Below are 10015 nucleotides of genomic sequence, written 5' to 3'. Positions count from 1 at the left end.
CCCTATATATATCATGTGTGAAAATTGGAATTTTTCAGGGATTAGGTAGAAACTGTTTTAGTTTTAGGAGTTTGATCTTAATTCAATTCAAAATTTGTAATAAGTTAGGCTTTAATAAGGATTTACATTTCCTGTTTTAGATAGAATGAATGAGCATTGTAAATATCACAAATTGCCTGTTTTCATGCTTTTTGTCTTTATTTTTCAAAATCTCACGAATGGTGAAACACGAATGGCACGTGCACCATTTCGTAAGAGGTAAATTAATCCTAAGTTGATGATTTACATCAACGGCCATAGTCGGGATGTAAACAAGACTTAGGATTTTTATCTTTTATGAAATAAACATTGGATTCACACTGATCCGTTTCCAAAAATTCATCATATTTTTCTTAAATATTTTTCTCCTTTTATCAGAATTTAACTTAAAATTGGCTCAAAATATATACCAATGGTCATAGTCAGGGTATATTGAGAGTTAATTTCATTTTAAATTCTATAAAAGCACCAAAATATGTTTCATTCTTCACCTGAGTTTAAATATAGATTATTATATAATACATTCAATGACCATAGTCAAGGATGTATTATATTTTCAATCTTATTTCAATTCATGTAAAGAATGAAATACGCTTTTCAAAATCCAATTTCAAGATTCTTCAAATTCATTCATCATATAGGATAGAACAGCATCATGTTAAAACTCCAAGTGATGTAAATATCTTCTTCAATCAATCTTCAATTCTTGTAAAATCCAACTCATTTGTTCATTTTCAATTCTGTTTCATTTTCAATCTCAAAGTTCAATTTAACTTTGAGATTTCAAATGCATTTTATATTCAAAAATTCCAATTCAAATCAGATTTCAAAGTTCAATTTGACTCCAAATTCAATTTATATTCAAAACTCCAATCAAATTCAAAGTCTAAATTGACTTTGAAATTTTATTTATATATTCAAGATTCAAATTATAAATTTCAAGGTCAATTCAAATTTGGAAATTCTTGACTCATCTTCTAAATTCCATATTCAAACTCCAAATTCAAAGTCTAATTTGACTTTGAAATTCATATTCCAAGTTCAAAATTCTCAAATCAAATTTTGAAATTCCAAATCCAAAGTTAGGTCCTAAATCCAACTTGGATCCAGATTTCCAAGTACAAATCCCCACTTTTTGGATCTCAAATTCAGATCCAAAACCCATTCTAGGATCCAGGATTCAACATTCATATCGGATCTCAGACTTCAGATCCAATTCCCCTTTAGGATCCAGAATCCAACTCTACATTGGATCTCAGACTTCAGATCCAATCCCATCCTTAGGGTCCATAGTCCATTTCCACTTTTGGATCTCAGACTTCAGATCCAACTCCATTTTAGGATCTAGAATCCAATTCCACTTTGGATCTTAGACTTCAGATCCAAAACCTATTTTAGGATCTAGAATTCAATTCCATCTTAGATCTCAGATCCAAAATCCATTTTAAATTTCAAATCCAATTTAGAGTTCAGATTCAAAGATCCAGACTTTGGATTCCATCTTGGAATCTAGATTCCAAATCAAGTTTTATTTTCAATTCCAAATTTCAAATCTTAAATTCAATTTCACTTTCAATCTTATCTCTTTTCCTAAATCCAAGTTCAAAGTCCATCTTCTAAAAAAACTTGAAAATTTCATTTCCTTCCCCTTTATCTCAGCTTTAAATTATTCTCTTTCCAAAGTCAAGATTTATTCTTTCAACTCCAAAGACTTAGAACTTCTCTGATCTATCTCAAGTTCTAAAGTTAGATTCGATCATTTCTTCACTCCTTTATCAAGTTCATCTCAGAATACTTAGAAATTTTTAAAACATTTTTCAAAAGGAACATACATTCTTGCATTGCACAAGCATGATTCTTTGTGCATTTAGAGTTAGAATAAATTCTTAGATTATATTTAGGCAAAGCAAAAGGCATAGATTCGATCCTTGGTTCGATTACTCCTGGTAAAGGCACCAGGAACGGTCGAACCTTGTACCGACGGGCGAATCCCGTCTCTCCATTTTTCCTGTAAAATTTCAAAACGGAGGCGAGTTAAATTTCTAAATATTTTTCAAATCAAGGTCAAGTGAGACCGCGCAAAAGAGTTCATCTTCTCTTTTTCTTTCTTTCTTTTCTCTTCTCTCTCTCTTTTCTTTCTTTTATTCTTCTCCCTTCAAAAAGGAGGAAAATAGAGGTTAGAAAAGGAAAAGAGAAGGAAGAGAGAGAAACCATAAGAGAGGAAAAATTTTGCGATGATCACACAACGTGCACAAAGCACTAATCGAGGTCATAACACCCTCTCATCCAATCGTCGTAGTACTAACATGCCTTGCATGTTCAAGAGTACACTTACGAGGAAAGGGATATAGGTCCTTAATAGGAGCCTCAGGAGTGTGTTTTGCAGAGATGTAATGTTTTAAAAAGCTATTTTAACATTTTAAATCTTTCGAAACGACCCACAACTTGCCAACATATGGCATGTGATTTTCTCGAATCTGACAACCGATGACACAGTGTCTAGGTGCTATGCAAGTCACGACACTGGTTTTGGTAAATGGGCTTTACAAATGAACCCATCACCCAACAACTTGATCTTGCCCCAGATCGAGGGTTCTCCCAAAACATATTGGCTAAAAATAGAGGAATAGGTATTCCTTCCGAATACGCTGAGCCAAAGGCAAGGCAAAAAACGAAAGACAATAATGCGAAAAGTAAGTGCCTGGGCGCGAAGCGTGATGGCAAACAGAAACTGGAACTGCGAAAGCAAAGGACAAGGATCGTGAAACCGCGTCCTTGAATTAAAAGACAGTAAGTAGTAAATACGAAAGCAAAAGCCTGGGCGCAAAGTGCGACGGCAACAAAAACAGGAAATGCGAAAGCAAAGGACAAGGATCGCGAAACTGCGTCCTTGAATTAAAAGACAGTAAGTAGTAAATACGAAAGCAAAAGCCTGGGCGCAAAGCGCGACAGCAACAGAAACGGGAAATGCGAAAGCAAAGGACAAGGATCGCGAAACCGCGTCCTTGAATTAAAAGTGTACTTATATACATATATGTATATAAATATATCATTAAGTCCTTTCGATCTTTAATTATTTAAGCTTGATTTAATTATAAGTCCTTGTGCAACTTCTCCTACCTTGGGGTATTGCGAGAATGAAGTCGTCAACGAACGTAGGTGATCGTCGGTTTAGTTTGCGGGGCGCGAATGGGCTCTGTTGCGTAACACTGCAAAAGTACGTTGTTTAGCATGCAAAAAATGAATAAAGATAGGGAGAAAACTCGGTTTCTCCGTAACTCAATGCAGGGGTCATCGGCCCCTACCGTTACGAAAAAGAACAGAATAGGGTCCAATGACCCATGCCGTTAAAGGAGATAGGTGTAGGGGCCATCGGCCCCTGCTGTGATAACAGTAAGAGGGGCAGGGGCCTTTGGCCCCTGCCGAGTCTTCAAAAGGAGGGGCAAGGGCCTTCGAGACCCTTGTTGGGTTTTAAAGAAAGGAGGGGCAGGAGCCTTCGGCTCCTGCCAGCCTTCCAAAAGAAAGGGGGCAGCGCAGGGGCCAAAGGCCACTGTTGAGCCTTTGAAAAAAAGAGACAGGGGCCAGAGGCCCTTGTCGGCTAAAAGAGGGGCAGGGGCCATTGGCCCCTGCTCGGTTTCCGAGAGATAAGGCAGGAGCCTTCGACTCCTGCCTCCTTCTTAAGGAGAAGGGTAGGGGCCATCGGCCCCTACATGAAAGAGAAGGGCAGGGGCCATGGCCCCTGCCAGAATGGTGAAAAAGGCAGGGGGCAGAGCCCCCCCTGCCTGCTAAGAAGATGAGGGCAAGGGCGGGCGAATCCCCCTGCTTGCTGAAAAAGAGTAAGGCAAGGGGGGTGGAGCCCCTTGCCTGACAGAAAAAGGGAGGAAGAAGAAAAGAGGGGGGGGGGGGTGTTTACCTGGGCTGCCGAGGGAAAGGAGGTCGTCGGGAAGGGGGCTCGCCGGCGAGGTGATCGCCGGGAGGGGGACGTCGCCGGCGGGATTCGTTGGGGAGGAGAGTGAGGGATAGGGTCGGGGGGTCAGGGGAGGCTCGTAGGCCCTCCCCTTTCCCCCCTCTCACCTTTTAATAGAGAGGGGGCGCACACAGGGCCCGCCCCCTGTGTCGTCGGAGATTCCCCCTACCGTGGGCTGCTAGCCCCTCTGAAAAGGCTTTTCGAGGGGCTGGGCACGGGTTGGATCCGGGTTGGGTCTGGACCCGACCCCGGTCTGAGTTTTTTTTTTTTTGTTTTTTTTGCTAAAATCTGGGTTTTACATCCAACACTCCTTAAAATAATTTTGTCCTCGAAATTGAACTTATCGATCAAAGTACAAGTCAGGGTATTTCTCCCTAATATCAGAGTCAGGCTCCCAAGTACATTCTTCTATCCCATGGTGCCTCCAACGCACCTTTACAAGAGATATCGTCTTTGATCTAAGCACCTGATCTCGACGATCAACGATCTCGGCTGGTCTTTCCTTGAAAGACAGATCCTTCTGAATGTCTACATCATCATAATGGATGATGTGTGATAGGTCGTGAACATATTTCTGAAGCATGGATACGTGAAAAACATTATGAATTTGAGCGTACTGAGGAGGTAAAGTCACACGATAAACTGCTTCACCAATCTGCTCCAGGATCTCGAACGATCCAACAAATCTAGGGCTTAGCTTTCCCTTTTTCCCAAAACAAAATACACTCTTTGTGGGAGATACCTTAACAAAAACCATATCTCCTATCGAGACGGTGAGCTCTCGACGACGATGATCCGCGTAACTTTTTTGCCGACTCTATGCAGTACAGAGTCGCTCTCGTATCATTTGCACCTGCTGAGTGTAGTGTTGTAGCACTACAGGAGATTCCATCCTTCGCTCGCGAACCTCGTCCCAGTAGAGAGGCGAACGACAGGGCTTTTCATACAAGGCCTCGTAAGGGGCCATCCCGATGCTAGCGTGATAATTGTTGTTGTACGCGAATTCGGCGAGACTGGTGTGAGAATCCCATTCTCCCTTCCAGTCCATCATGCACGTACGCAGCATGTCCTCCAAAGTCTGAATTGTGCGTTCAGACTGTCCGTCTGTCTGAGGGTGAAAAGCGATGTTGAACTTTAAATTCGTACCCAAAGCGATTTGAAGTTGTCCCCAAAACCTCGAGGTAAACCTTGGATCACGATCGGAGATGATAGATACCGGAACACCGTGCAACCTCACAATCTCACGAATGTAGAGATCTGCCAAGCTATCTAATGACTCACTAATACGGATAGGAAGGAAATGAGCTGATTTGGTGAGTCGGTCCACGATCACCCAAATCGCATCGTTCTTTCTTCGTGTCCTAGGCAAACCGACGATAAAGTCCATAGTGATGTCTTCCCACTTCCATTGTGGGATCTCCATCTGCTGCATCACTCCATCAGGTCGTTGATGCTAGATCTTAATCTGCTGGCAAGTCAAACACTTAGAGATGTACTCGGCCACGTCTCGCTTCATCCCGCTCCACCAATATCGGCATTGCAAGTCTTTGAACATCTTCGTGCCTCTCGGGTGAATCGTATATTTCGATTTATGGGCCTCTTCGAGAATCTCGTCTCTCAAAACAGGATCATCTGGGACCCAAAGACAATTTTTGAGCCAAATGCTTCCATCGTCCTTAAGTCGGAAAGGAGTATCGGTCTGCTGTGTACGAGCCTTCAGCTTCTCGTACTGCGCATCAGTCTTTTGCCCAACAAGGATCTTGGCTAATAGCTCAGGTTGAGCTATCAGATTAGAAAGACTGATAGAATTTTATGAGACTGCAAACTGTTTCCATGAAACCAAATCCTCAATCAACTTCCAACCAACGTATAAAAGGTTGACGGAAATGCTAGAAGCCTTACGGCTGAGAGCATCAGCTACCACGTTCGCCTTTTCTGGATGGTAGGAAAGGGTGAAATCGTAATTCTTGAGAAATTCTAGCCACCGTCGTTGCCTCATATTAAGCTCTTTCTGTGAAAACAAGTATTTGAGGCTCTTATGATCCGTAAAAGCCTCGAATTGTTTCCCGTACAAGTAGTGTTGCCATATCTTCAATGCGAACACCACAACTGTTAATTCCAAGTCATGAGTCAGATAATTCTTCTCATGAATCTTAAGTTGTCGCGAGGCATAGGCGATTACCTTACCATTCTACATTAGGACGCAGCCCAAGCCTGTCCCAGAAGCGTCAGTATAGATCACGAAGCCGCATTGTCCTGAACGCAAGGCCAAGATAGGAGCGGTAGTAAGTCGCTCCTTCAACAACTGAAAACTATTTTCGCACGAATCGTCCCATACGAACTTAGCCTCCTTTTTTAGCAGCTTTGTCATAGGTAGAGAGATTTTGGAAAATTCCTGGATAAATCTTCGATAATATCCAGCTAATCCAAGGAAACTTCTGATGTCACGAACATTCCTCGGTTGCTGCCAGCTTAGTACGGCCTCCACCTTTGCAGGATCCACAGACACTTCTTCCTCGGATATAACATGTCCCAAAAACATAACCTCCTTGGGCCAAAACTCACTTTTAGAGAATTTAGCAAACAAACGCTTCTTCCGCAAGGTTTCCAAAATGATGATCAGGTGTTTGCGATGTTGATCTCAAGTCTCTGATTACACCAGAATGTCATCGATGAATACGATGACGAAGGTGTCTAAAAAGGGTTTAAACACATGATTCATGAGGTCCATAAAGGATGCAAGAGCATTGGTGAGACCGAAAGGCATGACAGTAAACTCGAAATGCCCATACCTGGTTCGAAAAGCCGTCTTGGAGATATCATCTCCCTTAATTCTGAGTTGATGGTATCCTGACCTAAGGTCGATCTTTGAGAAAATCTTGGCATTCCGCAGTTGATCGAACAGATCTTCGATACGCGGTAACAGATACTTATTCTTTATCGTGGCTTGGTTGAGCATTCGATAGTCGATGCACAACCTCAATGATCCATCTTTCTTTTTAACGAATAAAACAGGAGCTCCCCAAGGCAATACACTAGGGCAAATGAATCCTAAATCCATCAACTCCTGTAGCTGCTTCTTGAGTTCCTCGAGCTCGGCTGGCACCATACGGTATGGAGCTTTAGAAATTGGTGCAGTACCTGGTAGCAACTCGATGTTGAATTCAACCTCTCATGGTGGGGGATGTCCTGCCAGCTCCTCTGGGAAGACATCTGAAAAATCCTGAACCACCTCCAGATCTCTTATAGAAACTTGCGTCGGCTCGGACTGGACGACACTGATTAAAAAGGCAGTGCATCCCCTTCTCAGGTAATTTTGTGCCTTTAGAGAAGAAATCAACTTGCTTGCACGGACCGCCTTTGCGAACTTGAATTCCACCTTAGGCATCCCTGGTGGAGATAACACAATCTTGCTTTCATGGCAAAAGATTTTGGCATGGTACTTGTGCAGCCAATCCATGCCTAGGATGACGTCAAATTCGGTCATATCTAGAAGGATAACGCAGGCCGGCAAATGTCAATCTGCCAAGACTACGTCCAAAGCTGGCACGTAGGTCGCACAAATAGTGTTTTTCCCAATCGGGTTATAGACGTTGAGAGCATTATCTAACGAACTTACAGGTACGTGCAAGAGTTCAATAAATTTTACAGAAATAAAAGAATGAGTGGCACCGCAATCAAAGAGTACGAAAGTTGCTTGGTTAGCAATCAAGATGGTACCTTGCACAAGCTCGCCTTTAGTCAGTTGTTCGACCGTGGCAGTGTAAACGTGTCCCGGTGCTTTCTTCTGGCCGCTGGACTGTGGTTGCTGCGCCTGGTAAGGATGTTGCTGTTGTTGCGGTTGCGGCGGTGGTCGGGGGAGCAGAGGTGCTCCACCATTCCGTCTGAGGTCATCAACCGCCTTCTTGCGGCACTCGCGAGCGAAGTGGCCCATCTTTCTACAGTACAGACATCCCCCTGTAAGCAGAGGGCATGCCTTCCCAGGGTGAGGTTGTCCGCATTTGGGGCAGACATCGCTCGCCTGCTGCCGGGCAGGAGGGTTGCCCTGAGGTCGCTGACGTTTTGAAGGAGGATATGGCTTTCTTCCACCTTCCTTGTTTACGAAAAAGGGCAGTCGCTTGGTTTGACCGCCAGAGGGATATTTCTTTTGATCGCTACTCGCAACAGGTAGCTTCTTGCTTTGGGTGCTCTTGGAGCGTTCCCAATCCTCGGTCAGGAGAGTGGCTGCAACAACAACTGCGGAGAGAGTCGATGGCATGCTGTTTAGGACCCTTGGTCAGAGTCCTTCCTTTAATCCGCGAATGAATTTCCCCGCCCGCTCCCGATCATCTGCGAATAAGTTGGGGCAATAACGCTCCAACTCCTGGAATCTGGAGATGTAGTCCACCAGACTTGACGTGCCTTGGCAAAGTTCCAAGAACTCCACATTTTTCCTCTCCCTTGCATGAGGAGGAAAATAGTTCTCCAAGAAAGCCTTTTTGAAGGTCTCCCAAGGAATAAATGAATCTGTTGAGAACTGTATGTTCTGAGTCGTGTCCCACCAATGGCGGGCGACACCCAAAAGTCTGAAAGTTCTGAAAAGAGTCTTTTTGTCTTCTGGGACTGTCAAAACTTGGAATACTCGCTCCACTTCCAATATCCAGTTTTCAGCTACATCGGGGTCGGGCTTGCCTGTGAAGGTTGGAGGATCGAGCTTTAAGAACTTTTCATATGATACTGCCGCAGGGTGGCTTGGTTCTGGGGTGGGTACTTGGTTGTGCACTTGATTTTGCATGGCGCTAGCCAATGCGCTCAGGGAGTTCATGATGAATCCCCGTTGATCTGACCATTCGTCAAATGAACCTTCGTTCGAACCTTGAACCATCCTTAAAATAACCAGATGATACATAAGTCAACACTTGAAGGAGAAGAATAATATCAAAAAAGGTTTATCGTATTTCCGAGTAATAGAGATTACAAAAGCCCAGCAGTGCTGGTACAAGAGGACACTTACAAAAAGACAAAAACAAAAACTGCCCACGGGTACAAAAACCAACAAGTTTTATCTCCTTTAGGGATGATGAGAGTACTTTTTCAAGTACTCTCTTGTGATACCCGCACGCCTTAACCCGCGCAGAGGGGGAAAAGGATGCAAATCCTCATTCGGGACTCCTTGCCCGTGAAGAAGAGTAGTGGGGGAGTAATGTGGCGAGGCATCCGGTGCATAGGGTGGCGAATCCGGAGTGTACATCGGAGAATTCGGTATGTACAGCGATGAAGCTGGTGTGTACACCGGAGAATCCGATATGTACAACGGTGAAGCCGAAGTGTTCACTGGAGTATCTGATATGTACTGTGGTGAGTCTGGGGTTGGTGTGTATATTGGTGAGTTGGGGGAAGGCATATGAGTGGGTGGAGCGACTTCCTGAGCACTTTCTAGGGGTAATATTTGTCCATCACAAGATGGTGTGTCTGTAAACACCCCAAATTTTCACTCACCTTTCTGATATATCCATCAATCATCACATTTTAGTTCTCTGGAACCAACGAAGGGCAAAATGGTCATTTTCTGAGATTGAACCTTGCAGAAAGTCTAAAAATTCATTCTTGAGCCTCCAAATTTCTATATTTAGGTTCAGAGATGGAAAATTTCAAAATCCTTTTCTGGACAAAAAGCTAGAATTTCCAAGTCCGAGCTCAGAGTGACATTTCATAGAACTTGTCTTTGCATAGCATTGCATCATTTCACTGCACAACATGTCATTTTGAGATCCAGAACTCCTGATTTTCAAAATTTTCAATCCAGATTTGATTTTTAAAATTTTCAAAATTGATTTTCAAAACCCTGAGTATTCAAAATTACCAATTTTTTCCATTTTACCCCCAGGACTTTTGAATTACAAAAGTTTTTCTCAAGAAAACAATCTGGATATTTGGATATTGATTTTAAAGATTTTATCTCAAAACCTTTTTTGCAAAAAGCTTTTAAATCTCTTTACAAATTTTTTTACATTTACTATACCCATATTT

At 42.9% G+C, this 10015-nt stretch overlaps 1 protein-coding gene across 1 annotated transcript; it reads right to left on the bottom strand.

Moving 5' to 3' along the window:
* Positions 1-8282: 8282 nt before the first annotated feature.
* LOC149849183 (uncharacterized) lies at positions 8283-8870 on the bottom strand. Its single transcript, XM_090007547.1, has one exon. The coding sequence runs from the start codon at positions 8868-8870 to the stop codon at positions 8283-8285; it is 588 nt and encodes a 195-aa protein (XP_089863673.1).
* Between the last annotated feature and the right edge of the window lie 1145 nt (positions 8871-10015).

Source organism: Nuphar pumila, chromosome 1, assembly GCF_984573655.1.
Source record: "Nuphar pumila chromosome 1, dmNupPumi1.hap1.1, whole genome shotgun sequence".
Taxonomy (NCBI): Eukaryota; Viridiplantae; Streptophyta; class Magnoliopsida; order Nymphaeales; family Nymphaeaceae; genus Nuphar; species Nuphar pumila.
The sequence above is the reverse complement of the archived record's forward strand: the minus strand, read 5'-3'. Positions and strand labels throughout refer to the sequence as shown.

Coding starts and splice junctions, on each gene's coding strand:
- LOC149849183 (XM_090007547.1), bottom strand. CDS start 8,870: ATGGTTCAAGGTTCGAACGAAGGTTCATTTGACGAATGGTCAGATCAA.